Source organism: Anser brachyrhynchus (assembly GCF_964034855.1).
Source record: "Anser brachyrhynchus genome assembly, chromosome: W".
Taxonomy (NCBI): domain Eukaryota; kingdom Metazoa; phylum Chordata; class Aves; order Anseriformes; family Anatidae; genus Anser; species Anser brachyrhynchus.
Window position 1 is genome coordinate 14,748,773 of NC_137704.1, and position 18,796 is coordinate 14,767,568.

The 18,796-nt window shown below is 55.5% G+C and overlaps 2 protein-coding genes across 3 annotated transcripts; both read left to right on the plus strand.

Annotated features, from left to right (window-relative positions):
• Window positions 1–3,660: 3,660 nt before the first annotated feature.
• On the plus strand, window positions 3,661–7,217 carry LOC308184817 (adenosine 5'-monophosphoramidase HINT1-like). Of its 2 annotated transcripts, none has more exons than XM_080572395.1 (4): window positions 3,661–3,845; window positions 5,283–5,388; window positions 6,092–6,299; window positions 6,514–7,217. In XM_080572395.1, exons 1-4 carry the CDS (start codon window positions 3,703–3,705, stop codon window positions 6,558–6,560), a joined length of 504 nt encoding a protein of 167 aa, XP_080428521.1. In that variant the 5' UTR covers window positions 3,661–3,702; the 3' UTR covers window positions 6,561–7,217. The 2 variants fall into 2 exon arrangements, with proteins under 2 accessions (XP_080428521.1, XP_080428522.1); XM_080572396.1 differs by having other exon boundaries at window positions 3,677–3,845; window positions 6,092–6,226.
• Window positions 7,218–12,096: 4,879 nt separating this feature from the next.
• LOC308184808 (adenosine 5'-monophosphoramidase HINT1-like) lies at window positions 12,097–15,654 on the plus strand. The gene is made up of 4 exons (XM_080572386.1): window positions 12,097–12,281; window positions 13,719–13,824; window positions 14,528–14,735; window positions 14,951–15,654. The coding sequence occupies exons 1-4, from the start codon at window positions 12,139–12,141 to the stop codon at window positions 14,995–14,997; spliced, it is 504 nt and encodes a 167-aa protein (XP_080428512.1). The 5' UTR covers window positions 12,097–12,138; the 3' UTR covers window positions 14,998–15,654.
• Window positions 15,655–18,796: the final 3,142 nt, after the last annotated feature.

Genomic DNA, 18,796 nt, shown 5'->3' on the forward strand with positions numbered 1-18,796 from the left:
TCGCATGTTGGTGCGGAACTTCCTGTGCTCCAGTTTTTGGCCGTTGCCCCTTGTCCTATCCCCACAAACCACTGAAAAGAGGGTGGCCAAGTCCCACTGTCTCCCACACTTAAGATACTTGTAATCATTGATAAGATCCCCTCTCAGTCTTCTCTTCTCAAGGCTGAACAGGCCCAGGTCTCTCAGTCTTTGCTCATAGGGGAGATGCTCCAGGCCCTGTATCATCTTTGTTGCCCTCCGCTGGACTCTTTCCAGGAGATCCCTGTCTCTTTTTGTACTGGGGAGCCCAGAACCGGACACAGTACTCCCACGCGAGGCCTGCCCAGGGCAGAGTAGAGGGGGAGGATCACCTCCCTTGACCTGCTGGCCACGCTCCTTTTAACGCACGCCAGGATCCCATTGGCCTTCTTGGCCACCAGGGCACGCCGCTGGCTCATGGTCAACCTGTCGTCCACCAGGACCCCCGGGTCCTTCTCCGCAGCGCTCCTCTCCAGCAGGTCATCCCCCAGCCTGTACTGATACATGCGGTTGTTCCTTCCCAGGTGCAGGACTCTACGCTTGCTCTTGTTAAACTTCATTTGGCTTCTTCCTGCCCAGCTCTCCAGCCCGCCCAGGTCTCGCTGAATGGCAGCACAGCCTTCTGGCGTGTCGGCCACTCCTCCCAGCTTTGTATCATCGGCGTACTTGCTGAGGCTGGACACTATTCCCTCGTCAAGGTCGGCGATGAAGATGTTGAACAAGACCGGACCCAGCACCGACCCCTGGGGAACACCGCTAGTCACAGGGCTGCAGCCGGACTCTGCGCCGCCGATCACCGCCCTCTGAGCTCGGCCGGTCAGCCAGGTCTCAACCCACCTTACCGTCCACTCGTCTATCTCACGCTTTCTCAGCTTTGCTAGCAGGACGTCGTGGGAGACAGTATCGGAAGCCTTGCTAAAGTCAAGGTAGATGACATCCACTGCTCTCCCTCCATCAACGCAGCTGGTGATGCCATCATAGAAGGCAACGAGGTCGGTCGAGCACGATTTCCCCTTGGTGAATCCATGCTGACTACTCCTCATAACCTCCTTCTCTTCCAATGGCTTGGAGATGGCATCCAGAACAAGCTGTTCCAACACCTTTCCAGGGACGGAGGTGAGACTGACCTTTCCAAGAGCTCCACATCCTTCTTGTGCTGGGGGCCCCAGGCCTGCACGCAGTATTCCAGGTGGGGTCTCCCAAGAGCAGGGTAGAGGGGGATAATCACCTCCCTCTCCCTGCTGGCCACCCCTTTGTTAATGCAGCCCAGGACACAGTTGGCCTTCCGGGCTGCAAGCGCGCGCTGCTGGCTCGTGTCCAGCTTCTCGTCCATCAGGACCCCCAAGTCCTTCTCCGCAGGGCTGCTCTCAAGTTCTTCTTCTCCCAGTCTATAGAAATACCTGGGATTGCCCCAGCCCAAGGTCAACGCCTTGCACTTGGCCTTGTTGAACCTCATTAGGTTCTCATGGGCCCACTTCTCCGGCCTGTCCAGGTCCCTCCGGACGGCATCCCTTCCCTCTGTTGTATCGACTGCACCGCTCAGCTTGGTGTCATCTGCAAACTTGCTCGATTCCGTCATCTGTGTCATTGCTAAAGATGTTGAAGAGCACCGGTCCCGAGGCCGACCCCTGAGGGACACCGCTTGTGACCGGCCTCCACCCAGACATAGAGCCGTTGACCACAACCCTTTGGCTGCGACCAGCCAACCAATTCTTTATCCGCCCAGCAGTCCATCCTTCAAATCCATACCTCTCCAATTTAGAGAGAAGAATGTGGTGAGGGACCGTATCAAAGGCTTTGCTCAGTCCAGGTGGCATATCCTATCCCAGGACTGGTTTCAGCCGTAAACAACAAACAGTTACGAGGAGAGGTGTAGCTCTGTAAATATTTTTGTTGCCTTGGGTGAATTGGTGTCTGGTCGCACTGAGTGGCCCGCGTGGTAGCTGGGAGATGGCCGACGGGGAGGACTGAGATGTTAAAGCTGCCTGTGGTTGCCTGCCCCCAGCCCCAGCCCCAGCCCCGTCCCCGTGTGCCATCCCGATGGCAGTAGCGGCTGGAACCTCAAACTAAAGCGAGCGTATTCTGATGTCGTTACCCTCCAAGCCTGTCAGAGAGGCAGAAGCGCTGTGGCCTACTCAGGCAGGAACCGCGCGTGTGGGGACGGCCACGTCCCTGCCGCCGTGTCGGGCCAGTTTGAGCTCCGCTCTCCCTGGGGCTGCTGCAGGGCACCGCGGACCACGCTTGGGCAGCCTTGGGGGGCACTGCCTATTTTTCCAGAAGCCTCCTCCCCAGCTGAGCACAAACCCAGTTGTGATGTGCCAGGGCTGAGCACAGGCTTTGTATTCCTCCCCGCCACCCCGTGCGCGGGAGGTGCAGCTTTCCCCCTTAGAAACACCAGCAGTTGAAGTGGGGCTCTCAGGGAAGGTTGTGGAGCAACTTCTGAAAAGGTAAGGCCTGCCCTGGCAAAAGCGGGGATCTGCCTGCGGGGAGCAGCGCCCAAAAGCCACCAGCGTGTTTGGGGTGGAGCTGATAGGGTCATAAATAATAGTTGGGGCTACGAGCGCGAGGTCCCGCATTTGGTCCGGGGCAATCCTAAGCACGAATCCAGGCTGGGCGGAGAATGGATGGAGAGCAGCTCTGAGGAGAAGGGCCTGGGGGCGTTGGTTGATGAGAAGCTCGTCAACCGGAGCCGGCAATGCAATGGACGCTTGCAGCCCGGAAAGCCACCCGTATCCTGGGCCGCATCAAAAGGAGGGCGGCCGGCAAGTCGAGGGAGGTGATTCTCCCTCTCTGCTGCTGTGCTCTTGTGAGGCCCCACCTAGAGTAAGTACTGTGTTCAGCTCTGGGGCCCCCAGCACAAGAAGGACGGGGACGTACTAGAACGCGTCCAGAGGAGGGCCACGAAGATGACCAGGGGGCTGGGGCACCTCTCCCAGGAAGGCAGGCTGAGGGAGTTGGGGTGGTTCAGCCTGGAGAGAGAAGAGAAGGCTCCGGGGAGACCTTGGAGGGGCCTTCCAGTACCCAAAGGGGGGGCCCTACAGGAAAGCTGGGGAGGGACTCTTTGTCAGGGAGAGGAGCGATAGGGCAAGGAGTAATGGTTTTAAACTCAAAGAGGGTAGACTTAGACTGGATAGTTGGAAGAGATTCTTTCCTGAGAGGGGGGTGAGGCACTGGAACGGGTTGCCAGGAGAAGTGGCGGATGCCCCGTCCCTGGAAGTGTTTAAGGCCAGGTTGGATGGGGCTTTGAGCAACGTGGTCTAGTGGAAGGTGTCCCTGCCCAGGGCGGGGGGGTTGGAATTAGGTGATCTTTAAGTAAGGTCCCTGCCAAGCCAAGCCATGCTATGATTCTATGATCGGAGCAACCGTTCTGTGGAGCTCGTTTCCCAGCCGTGCAGGGCCCGGCTTCCCTCCGCGGAGCCGCCCAGCCCGTTTTCGGGCGCCCACTTCCTCCCTCCCGGTCGGATCCCTCCGCGCCCCGAGGGCACGCGACCTCCCTGAGCGCCGATAAGCACCGGGTCGACGGGAGCGGAGCCGCCGAGAGGGCGGGGACAAGGGAAGAGGGCAGGCGAGGCAGCCAATCGAGGCGCGGGAGCGGTCGGCGGCGATCTGTCGGCCCAATGAGCGCCGCGGAGGGCCGGGCCGAGTGCGGGAAGGGAGGGGGCGTTGTACCGAGCGGGCGCCGTCATGGCCGACGGGATCGTTAGGGCGCAGGCCGCCTGGCCCGGCGGCGGCGCTGCCGCTGCAGCCGCTTTCGGAGAGGTCGCCTGCAAGGGCAAGGAGGTCCCCGCCAACGTTCTCCGTGAGGATGAGCGGTCGTGGGCGAGGAGGTAGCCGCGGCGTCGTCGTGCGAGTCTTCTCTTTCCTTCCTTCCCTCGGCCGCTCGCAGGCCCTCTGAAACGAGGGCCCGTCGCGGGTCCCGGGAGTGCGGCAGGGCGGGTGGTGGCCTTGCTGCGGGAGGGAGGGAGGGACGGACGGACGGACGGACGGTCGGTCGGTCGGTCGGTCGGTCGGTCGGGGTCTCTCCGGCTCGTGGCGCTCTCTACTGCAGCGCCTCTAAAACCCCGCGCTTCTTCGGTGCGCGTCCCGCCTGCCCCCGGGGTGCCACGGCGCGTACTGGGTCGCCGGCGCAGTCGGTCTCCTTGGGGGTTCGGACTGCCTGCGTATAGGCAGCGAGCATCGCAGTAGTGACCGTAATCAGTCATTTCTGCGTAGCAGAAACGCAGGTCTTGATGCGCCTCGTGACAGCGTTCTAGAGACGCCCCGGCTCGGCCGTGCTAGGCTTTGGTTATGGCACCACCCCCACCGCGCACGCGAGCGCACGCTCTCTCCAAAGTGGCTTGTGAAAGGGAAGAATTGCAGCTTTTCCTAGCTTTCTTAAACATCTAGAAGCCAGTCAATCCCGCAGGCTGCTGGTCCTCACTTGAGGCGGGGGGGGAACTTAGAACTGCTTTTGGAGTGTAGTTGGCTATAGCGAATGGTCTTGAATTTGCTTAGCTCGCTGTACCGAAGGCCTGTTTCACAGTTGAGCGATGTTATAGGGGGGAGAAGTGTGAGGAAGGCTCGTAATTCTCGATTGTCGCGCAGTGAAAGGCGATGGTGAGTAAGAAGTGCAAAGCATCTGTGGAATCGAGTCTTATCGGCGCTGTTTCAGTCGCATCTAAAATAAATAAAACTGCCGGAAGTCGCTAATCTGAAGTACTCGGCTGTCTCGTTGCCCCCGTCACCTTGCGTGCTGGATCCTGCTTCTGGTGCCGTATGCAGTTTCGGTCTGCTGGTGATTTGGGGAGTTCCCTCGCAATTAGTTGCGAGTCGATGGTTTCCTACAGATCGGTGGTATTCGTGTTTCGCAGGTGATACCTTGGCCTCGGTCTGGAGGTGTCTGACGTAGAGCCGGCCGTAACGGGCTAACTTGGAATGTTCTTTCCCCTGAGTACGTGGCGTTATCGAGGACGGAGAGTTTATACAGCCTCAGCCGGATTACTCCGGGTTCTTTGAAGATGCCTTCCTACCTCTGGCCGAGGCAATATTTGGACATAACTGAAGGACAGTTAGCAATTGTTTGCCGCTTGTGTGTTTTGCGTGTAGAAGGTAGAGAACTTTGCCTATTCAAAGATCGCTTAAGAAGAATCGCTGTTTTGTCGTGCGCGTTTGGGGTACCTGATAATCTGCTTCGGTAGGACGAGTTCGGTGGGGCATAGTGATTTGCTTAAGCTGTTGCCTTTCTCTGAAGCTGACTGCGTTGTAACTGTTTACTCTTCCTCCAGCGCCTTGCGTTCCGTGATAGTTCGCCTCAGGCTCCAGTGTTTTTTCCTAGTCCTTCCTGAGAAGGCAGTTGTCCGGTTATGTGAAGCAGAAGATTCTGGCGGACCCGTGAGTACTGTGGGAGCTTTCTTTTCGCTAGGCTGGCTGTACCTGTAACTAGTTTGTAACTTCCTAGACTCTTTCCCGTCCCCTCTTTTCCTCTGGATGTTGCGGAGGGGCGCACAGTAGGCTATTTTGGGTTTTCCGATGCTGTAGTCTTTTGCCTCTAGCTTGTAATGGAGTTGAGCTTTTTGACTAAGAGCGGCGATATAAAGCGATGCTGGTCTCCGGCTACGCGCTTGTAGTGCAAAAAGCAGTGTTGTTCCGAAGTACGGTCTGATGCCCGTTTTCACGGTTTCCAGACAGCGGCGGTGGTACTTTGACTATGCAGAAGAGGGCTTGGGGTTTGGGCAGGTCAGAGGCGAGGAAAGGGAAAGCTGGTTGAGCGGCGCTGGGTGTTTGTTTCGCTGTTAGCTATGCAAGTCAAGTTCCAAGGCTTTGTGAGGCCACGCAAAAGAAAAGGCACCGTGAAGCTTTTATTTTCCGCCAGAGCGGCTTACGTTGCCCGAAGCTATGACGGGGGCTTTAACCCCCGAGACAAATTTAGCTTCTGTGACTGTTTTGTAGTCTGTTCCTGTCTAGAGGGTAATTCAAAGAGCAGCGGTTGAATCGTGAAGGATTAGCTAACCGTGTTCTGTGGATGGTTCTCCGCTCGCGTTCGTTCTGTGCGTCGTGGCACGTTATGTTAGGTAACGTTATTTCCTTTTTCCAGCTTCTTGGGCGTGTAATGGTTGTTGGCAAGAAGTGTGCTGCTAACCTGGACCTGACCAATGGATTCCGGATGGCTGTGAATGCCCACCCTCGGGCCCTTCGGGCTGTCGTGTACATCTACGTATTCTGGGTGGCGGTCAGTTGGGCCGGCCTCCTGGCTAAGGTTTTTGCACCGCAGGCGTCACTGCACGCGTACGGGTCGCCGCCGAGTAGGTTTCATATGTTGCCCGTCAATCTAGCCCCTGTTGATGTATGATTTTTTTTTTTTTTTTTTTCCTGGACGGCTGTCTATGGAGGGTAATAAAGAGCTTTGAGCAGCACTTGCACAATAAAGATGGAGCATGGGGATATGACCTCTGTCTTGTGTGTCTTGCCGATGGAAATAGTTCTGCAAGTTAAAAGAATGTTTCGGTCTGTTGACAGTGTCGTGTAGATGGTGGTTTGCCCAGTCATTTGAAACGCGAAGATAGAAGCGCTCGGCGGTCCTGTGGGTCTCCATCTCCCTAAGACGATCTAGGATGTGCTGTGTGTTTGAGGCCTTGCTATCTTCCCCCTGCTCCCAAATAAAAGGGCGTGCTTTTATTGCGAAACAGCCGCATCGAGGACTGGCAGATGTAGAACCAGAGAAGAATAAGGTTGGAAGAAAGCTTCCAGGCATCGTCTGTTGTCTGCCCCTGTCCCGAGGAGGCAGAATAAACTCTACCCGGTGTGATTTCTGACAGGTGCTTGTCAGCCTGTTCTTGACTACCGTAGGAGTTTTGCTACCGCTTTCTTTTCAGTCGTGGGTTTCGCAACTTCGAGAAGTAATTTCTCCCACAGACGCTTTTCAAAGCGTAGAAGGCTCTGGGATGCTTGAGTCGGCTTCTGAACGTTCAAGACTCGGCTGCCGTTCCCTTTATTTTTTTGTATGTATTTTTAGAGTCTTCTTTTTTCCTAAACGAAGTCCGTTGTTCAGGAACTAGAAGAAGGATTAGCTAAAGGCACCATAAGGCGTTTAAATGCGATCACCTCTCGTGCTTTGTTAGACCTCTGGCTTTGCTGTGCTCCTTGTTTAATTGCGGTTACGTTCAAGGCTTACTGGAGCGTGGGAGCGTTAAAATGCTATTAAATATTTTTAGTGTTTGAAACTTGCTAATGAAATGATTTTTGTGACTCCGTTCCTCACAAAGAAACTCGATTCCTTAGCAGGAGGAATGATCTTTGTTACTGGATCTGTTTGCGGGGTTAACGATTGCAGCTGTGAATGACTAAAGTCTTTTGAAGAAGCTGAATGATAAAAACCAAACCGAAACAAGAAACAGCCCTTGTTCTACTCGAAGTAATATAGAATTTGCCGTTTGCGGGGTCAGATGAAAATAGTTGTGGAAGTCAACTACTTGGGGGGGGAGGGGGGGGGGGGGAGGGGAGGGGAAGGGAAGGGAAGGGAAGGGAAGGGAAGGGAGGGGAGGGGTGGGTGGAGGTGGAGATGCTGTTGCCCTTTCAGGGAAAGCTTCTTAAATTGGCACTTGATCAACTGTTCTGTTTCTGTATTTGTCCTTGGTCTCTTTCATTGGTCTGTTTTGTTGACGTAGAAGAGCCCATGGAACTGCTCAAAGAAACCTGTGCAAATGGACCTTGAGTAAGTATTTACGTGTTCAACTGTTCCCCAGTCGGTCTAGCTAGGTCTAGCTAATGCTATCAGCGCTTGTAGTCTTTCACAAAAGGTGTTTAATTCCTGAGAAAGTAGAGGAGGAAGACGATTGGTAATCTCTTTGCTTAATAGGCACTGTTAGACAACCGTAGAAGGCGAAGAAATTTGCCCCCGAGGCACCAATTTGACCCTTCCTTTAGCCTGTACGCTTTCAAAGAGCATATCATAGAACCATAGAATGGCCTGGGTTGAAAAGCACCTTAAAGATCATCTAGTTTCAACCCCCCTGCTCTGGGCAGCGTTGCCAACCGCTAGAGCAGGCTGCCCAGAGCCGCGTCCAGCCTGGCCTTGAATGCCTCCAGGGATGGGGCATCCAGAACCTCTCTGGGCAACCCGTTCCAGTGCCTCACCGCCCTCTGAGTGAAAAACTTTCTCCTAATATCTAAGCTAAATCTCCCCTGTCTTAGTTTAAAACCATTCCCCCTTGTCCTATCGCTATCAACACGTGTATTTTTACTCCTGTATATACAGATTCGTAGGGGTTGGAAGGGACCTCAAGAGATCGTCGGGTCCAACCCCCCTGCCAGAGCAGGTTCCCTAGAGCAGGCTGCCCAGGTAGGCGTCCAGACGGGCCTTGAATATCTCCGGAGAAGGAGACTCCACAACCTCCCCGGGCAGCCTGTTCCAGCGCTCCGTCACCCTCACCGTGAAGAAGTTCTTTCGCATGTTGGTGCGGAACTTCCTGTGCTCCAGTTTTTGGCCGTTGCCCCTTGTCCTATCCCCACAAACCACTGAAAAGAGGGTGGCCAAGTCCCACTGTCTCCCACACTTAAGATACTTGTAATCATTGATAAGATCCCCTCTCAGTCTTCTCAAGGCTGAACAGGCCCAGGTCTCTCAGTCTTTGCTCATAGGGGAGATGCTCCAGGCCCCGTATCATCTTTGTTGCCCTCCGCTGGACTCTTTCCAGGAGATCCCTGTCTCTCTTTTTGTACTGGGGAGCCCAGAACCGGACACGGTACTCCAGGCGAGGCCTGCCCAGGGCAGAGTAGAGGGGGAGGATCACCTCCCTTGACCTGCTGGCCACGCTCCTTTTAACGCACGCCAGGATCCCATTGGCCTTCTTGGCCACCAGGGCACGCCGCTGGCTCATGGTCAACCTGTCGTCCACCAGGACCCCCGGGTCCTTCTCCGCAGCGCTCCTCTCCAGCAGGTCATCCCCCAGCCTGTACTGATACACGCGGTTGTTCCTTCCCAGGTGCAGGACTCTACGCTTGCTCTTGTTAAACTTCATTTGGCTTCTTCCTGCCCAGCTCTCCAGCCCGCCCAGGTCTCGCTGAATGGCAGCACAGCCTTCTGGCGTGTCGGCCACTCCTCCCAGCTTTGTATCATCGGCGTACTTGCTGAGGCTGGACACTATTCCCTCGTCAAGGTCGGCGATGAAGATGTTGAACAAGACCGGACCCAGCACCGACCCCTGGGGAACACCGCTAGTCACAGGGCTGCAGCCGGACTCTGCGCCGCCGATCACCGCCCTCTGAGCTCGGCCGGTCAGCCAGGTCTCAACCCACCTTACCGTCCACTCGTCTATCCCACGCTTTCTCAGCTTTGCTAGCAGGACGTCGTGGGAGACAGTATCGGAAGCCTTGCTAAAGTCAAGGTAGATGACATCCACTGCTCTCCCTCCATCAACGCAGCTGGTGATGCCATCATAGAAGGCAACGAGGTCGGTCGAGCACGATTTCCCCTTGGTGAATCCATGCTGACTACTCCTCATAACCTCCTTCTCTTCCAATGGCTTGGAGATGGCATCCAGAACAAGCTGTTCCAACACCTTTCCAGGGACGGAGGTGAGACTGACCTTTCCAAGAGCTCCACATCCTTCTTGTGCTGGGGGCCCCAGGCCTGCACGCAGTATTCCAGGTGGGGTCTCCCAAGAGCAGGGTAGAGGGGGATAATCACCTCCCTCTCCCTGCTGGCCACCCCTTTGTTAATGCAGCCCAGGACACAGTTGGCCTTCCGGGCTGCAAGCGCGCGCTGCTGGCTCGTGTCCAGCTTCTCGTCCATCAGGACCCCCAAGTCCTTCTCCGCAGGGCTGCTCTCAAGTTCTTCTTCTCCCAGTCTATAGAAATACCTGGGATTGCCCCAGCCCAAGGTCAACGCCTTGCACTTGGCCTTGTTGAACCTCATTAGGTTCTCATGGGCCCACTTCTCCGGCCTGTCCAGGTCCCTCCGGACGGCATCCCTTCCCTCTGTTGTATCGACTGCACCGCTCAGCTTGGTGTCATCTGCAAACTTGCTCGATTCCGTCGTCTGTGTCATTGCTAAAGATGTTGAAGAGCACCGGTCCCGAGGCCGACCCCTGAGGGACACCGCTTGTGACCGGCCTCCACCCAGACATAGAGCCGTTGACCACAACCCTTTGGCTGCGACCAGCCAACCAATTCTTTATCCGCCCAGCAGTCCATCCTTCAAATCCATACCTCTCCAATTTAGAGAGAAGAATGTGGTGAGGGACCGTATCAAAGGCTTTGCTCAGTCCAGGTGGCATATCCTATCCCAGGACTGGTTTCAGCCGTAAACAACAAACAGTTACGAGGAGAGGTGTAGCTCTGTAAATATTTTTGTTGCCTTGGGTGAATTGGTGTCTGGTCGCACTGAGTGGCCCGCGTGGTAGCTGGGAGATGGCCGACGGGGAGGACTGAGATGTTAAAGCTGCCTGTGGTTGCCTGCCCCCAGCCCCAGCCCCAGCCCCGTCCCCGTGTGCCATCCCGATGGCAGTAGCGGCTGGAACCTCAAACTAAAGCGAGCGTATTCTGATGTCGTTACCCTCCAAGCCTGTCAGAGAGGCAGAAGCGCTGTGGCCTACTCAGGCAGGAACCGCGCGTGTGGGGACGGCCACGTCCCTGCCGCCGTGTCGGGCCAGTTTGAGCTCCGCTCTCCCTGGGGCTGCTGCAGGGCACCGCGGACCACGCTTGGGCAGCCTTGGGGGGCACTGCCTATTTTTCCAGAAGCCTCCTCCCCAGCTGAGCACAAACCCAGTTGTGATGTGCCAGGGCTGAGCACAGGCTTTGTATTCCTCCCCGCCACCCCGTGCGCGGGAGGTGCAGCTTTCCCCCTTAGAAACACCAGCAGTTGAAGTGGGGCTCTCAGGGAAGGTTGTGGAGCAACTTCTGAAAAGGTAAGGCCTGCCCTGGCAAAAGCGGGGATCTGCCTGCGGGGAGCAGCGCCCAAAAGCCACCAGCGTGTTTGGGGTGGAGCTGATAGGGTCATAAATAATAGTTGGGGCTACGAGCGCGAGGTCCCGCATTTGGTCCGGGGCAATCCTAAGCACGAATCCAGGCTGGGCGGAGAATGGATGGAGAGCAGCTCTGAGGAGAAGGGCCTGGGGGCGTTGGTTGATGAGAAGCTCGTCAACCGGAGCCGGCAATGCAATGGACGCTTGCAGCCCGGAAAGCCACCCGTATCCTGGGCCGCATCAAAAGGAGGGCGGCCGGCAAGTCGAGGGAGGTGATTCTCCCTCTCTGCTGCTGTGCTCTTGTGAGGCCCCACCTAGAGTAAGTACTGTGTTCAGCTCTGGGGCCCCCAGCACAAGAAGGACGGGGACGTACTAGAACGCGTCCAGAGGAGGGCCACGAAGATGACCAGGGGGCTGGGGCACCTCTCCCAGGAAGGCAGGCTGAGGGAGTTGGGGTGGTTCAGCCTGGAGAGAGAAGAGAAGGCTCCGGGGAGACCTTGGAGGGGCCTTCCAGTACCCAAAGGGGGGGCCCTACAGGAAAGCTGGGGAGGGACTCTTTGTCAGGGAGAGGAGCGATAGGGCAAGGAGTAATGGTTTTAAACTCAAAGAGGGTAGACTTAGACTGGATAGTTGGAAGAGATTCTTTCCTGAGAGGGGGGTGAGGCACTGGAACGGGTTGCCAGGAGAAGTGGCGGATGCCCCGTCCCTGGAAGTGTTTAAGGCCAGGTTGGATGGGGCTTTGAGCAACGTGGTCTAGTGGAAGGTGTCCCTGCCCAGGGCGGGGGGGTTGGAATTAGGTGATCTTTAAGTAAGGTCCCTGCCAAGCCAAGCCATGCTATGATTCTATGATCGGAGCAACCGTTCTGTGGAGCTCGTTTCCCAGCCGTGCAGGGCCCGGCTTCCCTCCGCGGAGCCGCCCAGCCCGTTTTCGGGCGCCCACTTCCTCCCTCCCGGTCGGATCCCTCCGCGCCCCGAGGGCACGCGACCTCCCTGAGCGCCGATAAGCACCGGGTCGACGGGAGCGGAGCCGCCGAGAGGGCGGGGACAAGGGAAGAGGGCAGGCGAGGCAGCCAATCGAGGCGCGGGAGCGGTCGGCGGCGATCTGTCGGCCCAATGAGCGCCGCGGAGGGCCGGGCCGAGTGCGGGAAGGGAGGGGGCGTTGTACCGAGCGGGCGCCGTCATGGCCGACGGGATCGTTAGGGCGCAGGCCGCCTGGCCCGGCGGCGGCGCTGCCGCTGCAGCCGCTTTCGGAGAGGTCGCCTGCAAGGGCAAGGAGGTCCCCGCCAACGTTCTCCGTGAGGATGAGCGGTCGTGGGCGAGGAGGTAGCCGCGGCGTCGTCGTGCGAGCCTTCTCTTTCCTTCCTTCCCTCGGCCGCTCGCAGGCCCTCTGAAACGAGGGCCCGTCGCGGGTCCCGGGAGTGCGGCAGGGCGGGTGGTGGCCTTGCTGCGGGAGGGAGGGAGGGAGGGAGGGACGGACGGACGGACGGACGGACGGTCGGTCGGTCGGTCGGGGTCTCTCCGGCTCGTGGCGCTCTCTACTGCAGCGCCTCTAAAACCCCGCGCTTCTTCGGTGCGCGTCCCGCCTGCCCCCGGGGTGCCACGGCGCGTACTGGGTCGCCGGCGCAGTCGGTCTCCTTGGGGGTTCGGACTGCCTGCGTATAGGCAGCGAGCATCGCAGTAGTGACCGTAATCAGTCATTTCTGCGTAGCAGAAACGCAGGTCTTGATGCGCCTCGTGACAGCGTTCTAGAGACGCCCCGGCTCGGCCGTGCTAGGCTTTGGTTATGGCACCACCCCCACCGCGCACGCGAGCGCACGCTCTCTCCAAAGTGGCTTGTGAAAGGGAAGAATTGCAGCTTTTCCTAGCTTTCTTAAACATCTAGAAGCCAGTCAATCCCGCAGGCTGCTGGTCCTCACTTGAGGCGGGGGGGGAACTTAGAACTGCTTTTGGAGTGTAGTTGGCTATAGCGAATGGTCTTGAATTTGCTTAGCTCGCTGTACCGAAGGCCTGTTTCACAGTTGAGCGATGTTATAGGGGGGAGAAGTGTGAGGAAGGCTCGTAATTCTCGATTGTCGCGCAGTGAAAGGCGATGGTGAGTAAGAAGTGCAAAGCATCTGTGGAATCGAGTCTTATCGGCGCTGTTTCAGTCGCATCTAAAATAAATAAAACTGCCGGAAGTCGCTAATCTGAAGTACTCGGCTGTCTCGTTGCCCCCGTCACCTTGCGTGCTGGATCCTGCTTCTGGTGCCGTATGCAGTTTCGGTCTGCTGGTGATTTGGGGAGTTCCCTCGCAATTAGTTGCGAGTCGATGGTTTCCTACAGATCGGTGGTATTCGTGTTTCGCAGGTGATACCTTGGCCTCGGTCTGGAGGTGTCTGACGTAGAGCCGGCCGTAACGGGCTAACTTGGAATGTTCTTTCCCCTGAGTACGTGGCGTTATCGAGGACGGAGAGTTTATACAGCCTCAGCCGGATTACTCCGGGTTCTTTGAAGATGCCTTCCTACCTCTGGCCGAGGCAATATTTGGACATAACTGAAGGACAGTTAGCAATTGTTTGCCGCTTGTGTGTTTTGCGTGTAGAAGGTAGAGAACTTTGCCTATTCAAAGATCGCTTAAGAAGAATCGCTGTTTTGTCGTGCGCGTTTGGGGTACCTGATAATCTGCTTCGGTAGGACGAGTTCGGTGGGGCATAGTGATTTGCTTAAGCTGTTGCCTTTCTCTGAAGCTGACTGCGTTGTAACTGTTTACTCTTCCTCCAGCGCCTTGCGTTCCGTGATAGTTCGCCTCAGGCTCCAGTGTTTTTTCCTAGTCCTTCCTGAGAAGGCAGTTGTCCGGTTATGTGAAGCAGAAGATTCTGGCGGACCCGTGAGTACTGTGGGAGCTTTCTTTTCGCTAGGCTGGCTGTACCTGTAACTAGTTTGTAACTTCCTAGACTCTTTCCCGTCCCCTCTTTTCCTCTGGATGTTGCGGAGGGGCGCACAGTAGGCTATTTTGGGTTTTCCGATGCTGTAGTCTTTTGCCTCTAGCTTGTAATGGAGTTGAGCTTTTTGACTAAGAGCGGCGATATAAAGCGATGCTGGTCTCCGGCTACGCGCTTGTAGTGCAAAAAGCAGTGTTGTTCCGAAGTACGGTCTGATGCCCGTTTTCACGGTTTCCAGACAGCGGCGGTGGTACTTTGACTATGCAGAAGAGGGCTTGGGGTTTGGGCAGGTCAGAGGCGAGGAAAGGGAAAGCTGGTTGAGCGGCGCTGGGTGTTTGTTTCGCTGTTAGCTATGCAAGTCAAGTTCCAAGGCTTTGTGAGGCCACGCAAAAGAAAAGGCACCGTGAAGCTTTTATTTTCCGCCAGAGCGGCTTACGTTGCCCGAAGCTATGACGGGGGCTTTAACCCCCGAGACAAATTTAGCTTCTGTGACTGTTTTGTAGTCTGTTCCTGTCTAGAGGGTAATTCAAAGAGCAGCGGTTGAATCGTGAAGGATTAGCTAACCGTGTTCTGTGGATGGTTCTCCGCTCGCGTTCGTTCTGTGCGTCGTGGCACGTTATGTTAGGTAACGTTATTTCCTTTTTCCAGCTTCTTGGGCGTGTAATGGTTGTTGGCAAGAAGTGTGCTGCTAACCTGGACCTGACCAATGGATTCCGGATGGCTGTGAATGCCCACCCTCGGGCCCTTCGGGCTGTCGTGTACATCTACGTATTCTGGGTGGCGGTCAGTTGGGCCGGCCTCCTGGCTAAGGTTTTTGCACCGCAGGCGTCACTGCACGCGTACGGGTCGCCGCCGAGTAGGTTTCATATGTTGCCCGTCAATCTAGCCCCTGTTGACGTATGATTTTTTTTTTTTTTTTTTTTCCTGGACGGCTGTCTATGGAGGGTAATAAAGAGCTTTGAGCAGCACTTGCACAATAAAGATGGAGCATGGGGATATGACCTCTGTCTTGTGTGTCTTGCCGATGGAAATAGTTCTGCAAGTTAAAAGAATGTTTCGGTCTGTTGACAGTGTCGTGTAGATGGTGGTTTGCCCAGTCATTTGAAACGCGAAGATAGAAGCGCTCGGCGGTCCTGTGGGTCTCCATCTCCCTAAGACGATCTAGGATGTGCTGTGTGTTTGAGGCCTTGCTATCTTCCCCCTGCTCCCAAATAAAAGGGCGTGCTTTTATTGCGAAACAGCCGCATCGAGGACTGGCAGATGTAGAACCAGAGAAGAATAAGGTTGGAAGAAAGCTTCCAGGCATCGTCTGTTGTCTGCCCCTGTCCCGAGGAGGCAGAATAAACTCTACCCGGTGTGATTTCTGACAGGTGCTTGTCAGCCTGTTCTTGACTACCGTAGGAGTTTTGCTACCGCTTTCTTTTCAGTCGTGGGTTTCGCAACTTCGAGAAGTAATTTCTCCCACAGACGCTTTTCAAAGCGTAGAAGGCTCTGGGATGCTTGAGTCGGCTTCTGAACGTTCAAGACTCGGCTGCCGTTCCCTTTATTTTTTTGTATGTATTTTTAGAGTCTTCTTTTTTCCTAAACGAAGTCCGTTGTTCAGGAACTAGAAGAAGGATTAGCTAAAGGCACCATAAGGCGTTTAAATGCGATCACCTCTCGTGCTTTGTTAGACCTCTGGCTTTGCTGTGCTCCTTGTTTAATTGCGGTTACGTTCAAGGCTTACTGGAGCGTGGGAGCGTTAAAATGCTATTAAATATTTTTAGTGTTTGAAACTTGCTAATGAAATGATTTTTGTGACTCCGTTCCTCACAAAGAAACTCGATTCCTTAGCAGGAGGAATGATCTTTGTTACTGGATCTGTTTGCGGGGTTAACGATTGCAGCTGTGAATGACTAAAGTCTTTTGAAGAAGCTGAATGATAAAAACCAAACCGAAACAAGAAACAGCCCTTGTTCTACTCGAAGTAATATAGAATTTGCCGTTTGCGGGGTCAGATGAAAATAGTTGTGGAAGTCAACTACTTGGGGGGGGGGAGGGGAGGGGAGGGGAGGGGTGGGTGGAGGTGGAGATGCTGTTGCCCTTTCAGGGAAAGCTTCTTAAATTGGCACTTGATCAACTGTTCTGTTTCTGTATTTGTCCTTGGTCTCTTTCATTGGTCTGTTTTGTTGACGTAGAAGAGCCCATGGAACTGCTCAAAGAAACCTGTGCAAATGGACCTTGAGTAAGTATTTACGTGTTCAACTGTTCCCCAGTCGGTCTAGCTAGGTCTAGCTAATGCTATCAGCGCTTGTAGTCTTTCACAAAAGGTGTTTAATTCCTGAGAAAGTAGAGGAGGAAGACGATTGGTAATCTCTTTGCTTAATAGGCACTGTTAGACAACCGTAGAAGGCGAAGAAATTTGCCCCCGAGGCACCAATTTGACCCTTCCTTTAGCCTGTACGCTTTCAAAGAGCATATCATAGAACCATAGAATGGCCTGGGTTGAAAAGCACCTTAAAGATCATCTAGTTTCAACCCCCCTGCTCTGGGCAGCGTTGCCAACCGCTAGAGCAGGCTGCCCAGAGCCGCGTCCAGCCTGGCCTTGAATGCCTCCAGGGATGGGGCATCCAGAACCTCTCTGGGCAACCCGTTCCAGTGCCTCACCGCCCTCTGAGTGAAAAACTTTCTCCTAATATCTAAGCTAAATCTCCCCTGTCTTAGTTTAAAACCATTCCCCCTTGTCCTATCGCTATCAACACGTGTATTTTTACTCCTGTATATACAGATTCGTAGGGGTTGGAAGGGACCTCAAGAGATCGTCGGGTCCAACCCCCCTGCCAGAGCAGGTTCCCTAGAGCAGGCTGCCCAGGTAGGCGTCCAGACGGGCCTTGAATATCTCCGGAGAAGGAGACTCCACAACCTCCCCGGGCAGCCTGTTCCAGCGCTCCGTCACCCTCACCGTGAAGAAGTTCTTTCGCATGTTGGTGCGGAACTTCCTGTGCTCCAGTTTTTGGCCGTTGCCCCTTGTCCTATCCCCACAAACCACTGAAAAGAGGGTGGCCAAGTCCCACTGTCTCCCACACTTAAGATACTTGTAATCATTGATAAGATCCCCTCTCAGTCTTCTCTTCTCAAGGCTGAACAGGCCCAGGTCTCTCAGTCTTTGCTCATAGGGGAGATGCTCCAGGCCCCGTATCATCTTTGTTGCCCTCCGCTGGACTCTTTCCAGGAGATCCCTGTCTCTTTTTGTACTGGGGAGCCCAGAACCGGACACGGTACTCCAGGCGAGGCCTGCCCAGGGCAGAGTAGAGGGGGAGGATCACCTCCCTTGACCTGCTGGCCACGCTCCTTTTAACGCACGCCAGGATCCCATTGGCCTTCTTGGCCACCAGGGCACGCCGCTGGCTCATGGTCAACCTGTCGTCCACCAGGACCCCCGGGTCCTTCTCCGCAGCGCTCCTCTCCAGCAGGTCATCCCCCAGCCTGTACTGATACACGCGGTTGTTCCTTCCCAGGTGCAGGACTCTACGCTTGCTCTTGTTAAACTTCATTTGGCTTCTTCCTGCCCAGCTCTCCAGCCCGCCCAGGTCTCGCTGAATGGCAGCACAGCCTTCTGGCGTGTCGGCCACTCCTCCCAGCTTTGTATCATCGGCGTACTTGCTGAGGCTGGACACTATTCCCTCGTCAAGGTCGGCGATGAAGATGTTGAACAAGACCGGACCCAGCACCGACCCCTGGGGAACACCGCTAGTCACAGGGCTGCAGCCGGACTCTGCGCCGCCGATCACCGCCCTCTGAGCTCGGCCGGTCAGCCAGGTCTCAACCCACCTTACCGTCCACTCGTCTATCCCACGCTTTCTCAGCTTTGCTAGCAGGACGTCGTGGGAGACAGTATCGGAAGCCTTGCTAAAGTCAAGGTAGATGACATCCACTGCTCTCCCTCCATCAACGCAGCTGGTGATGCCATCATAGAAGGCAACGAGGTCGGTCGAGCACGATTTCCCCTTGGTGAATCCATGCTGACTACTCCTCATAACCTCCTTCTCTTCCAATGGCTTGGAGATGGCATCCAGAACAAGCTGTTCCAACACCTTTCCAGCTGTTCCAACACCTTTCCAGGGACGGAGGTGAGACTGACCTTTCCAAGAGCTCCACATCCTTCTTGTGCTGGGGGCCCCAGGCCTGCACGCAGTATTCCAGGTGGGGTCTCCCAAGAGCAGGGTAGAGGGGGATAATCACCTCCCTCTCCCTGCTGGCCACCCCTTTGTTAATGCAGCCCAGGACACAGTTGGCCTTCCGGGCTGCAAGCGCGCGCTGCTGGCTCGTGTCCAGCTTCTCGTCCATCAGGACCCCCAAGTCCTTCTCCGCAGGGCTGCTCTCAAGTTCTTCTTCTCCCAGTCTATAGAAATACCTGGGATTGCCCCAGCCCAAGGTCAACGCCTTGCACTTGGCCTTGTTGAACCTCATTAGGTTCTCATGGGCCCACTTCTCCGGCCTGTCCAGGTCCCTCCGGACGGCATCCCTTCCCTCTGTTGTATCGACTGCACCGCTCAGCTTGGTGTCATCTGCAAACTTGCTCGATTCCGTCGTCTGTGTCATTGCTAAAGATGTTGAAGAGCACCGGTCCCGAGGCCGACCCCTGAGGGACACCGCTTGTGACCGGCCTCCACCCAGACATAGAGCCGTTGACCACAACCCTTTGGCTGCGACCAGCCAACCAATTCTTTATCCGCCCAGCAGTCCATCCTTCAAATCCATACCTCTCCAATTTAGAGAGAAGAATGTGGTGAGGGACCGTATCAAAGGCTTTGCTCAGTCCAGGTGGCATATCCTATCCCAGGACTGGTTTCAGCCGTAAACAACAAACAGTTACGAGGAGAGGTGTAGCTCTGTAAATATTTTTGTTGCCTTGGGTGAATTGGTGTCTGGTCGCAC

Excerpts from the sequence above, each read along its gene's own strand:
- LOC308184817 (XM_080572395.1), top strand. The coding sequence starts at position 3,703 with ATGGCCGACGGGATCGTTAGGGCGCAGGCCGCCTGGCCCGGCGGCGGC. Across the intron at positions 3,846-5,282 it reads GAGCGGTCGTGGGCGAGGAG|CGCCTTGCGTTCCGTGATAG; the intron begins GTAGCCGCGGCG and ends CTCTTCCTCCAG. Across the intron at positions 6,300-6,513 it reads CGCGTACGGGTCGCCGCCGA|TGTCGTGTAGATGGTGGTTT; the intron begins GTAGGTTTCATA and ends GTCTGTTGACAG.
- LOC308184808 (XM_080572386.1), top strand. The coding sequence starts at position 12,139 with ATGGCCGACGGGATCGTTAGGGCGCAGGCCGCCTGGCCCGGCGGCGGC. Across the intron at positions 12,282-13,718 it reads GAGCGGTCGTGGGCGAGGAG|CGCCTTGCGTTCCGTGATAG; the intron begins GTAGCCGCGGCG and ends CTCTTCCTCCAG. Across the intron at positions 13,825-14,527 it reads CAGAAGATTCTGGCGGACCC|CTTCTTGGGCGTGTAATGGT; the intron begins GTGAGTACTGTG and ends TCCTTTTTCCAG.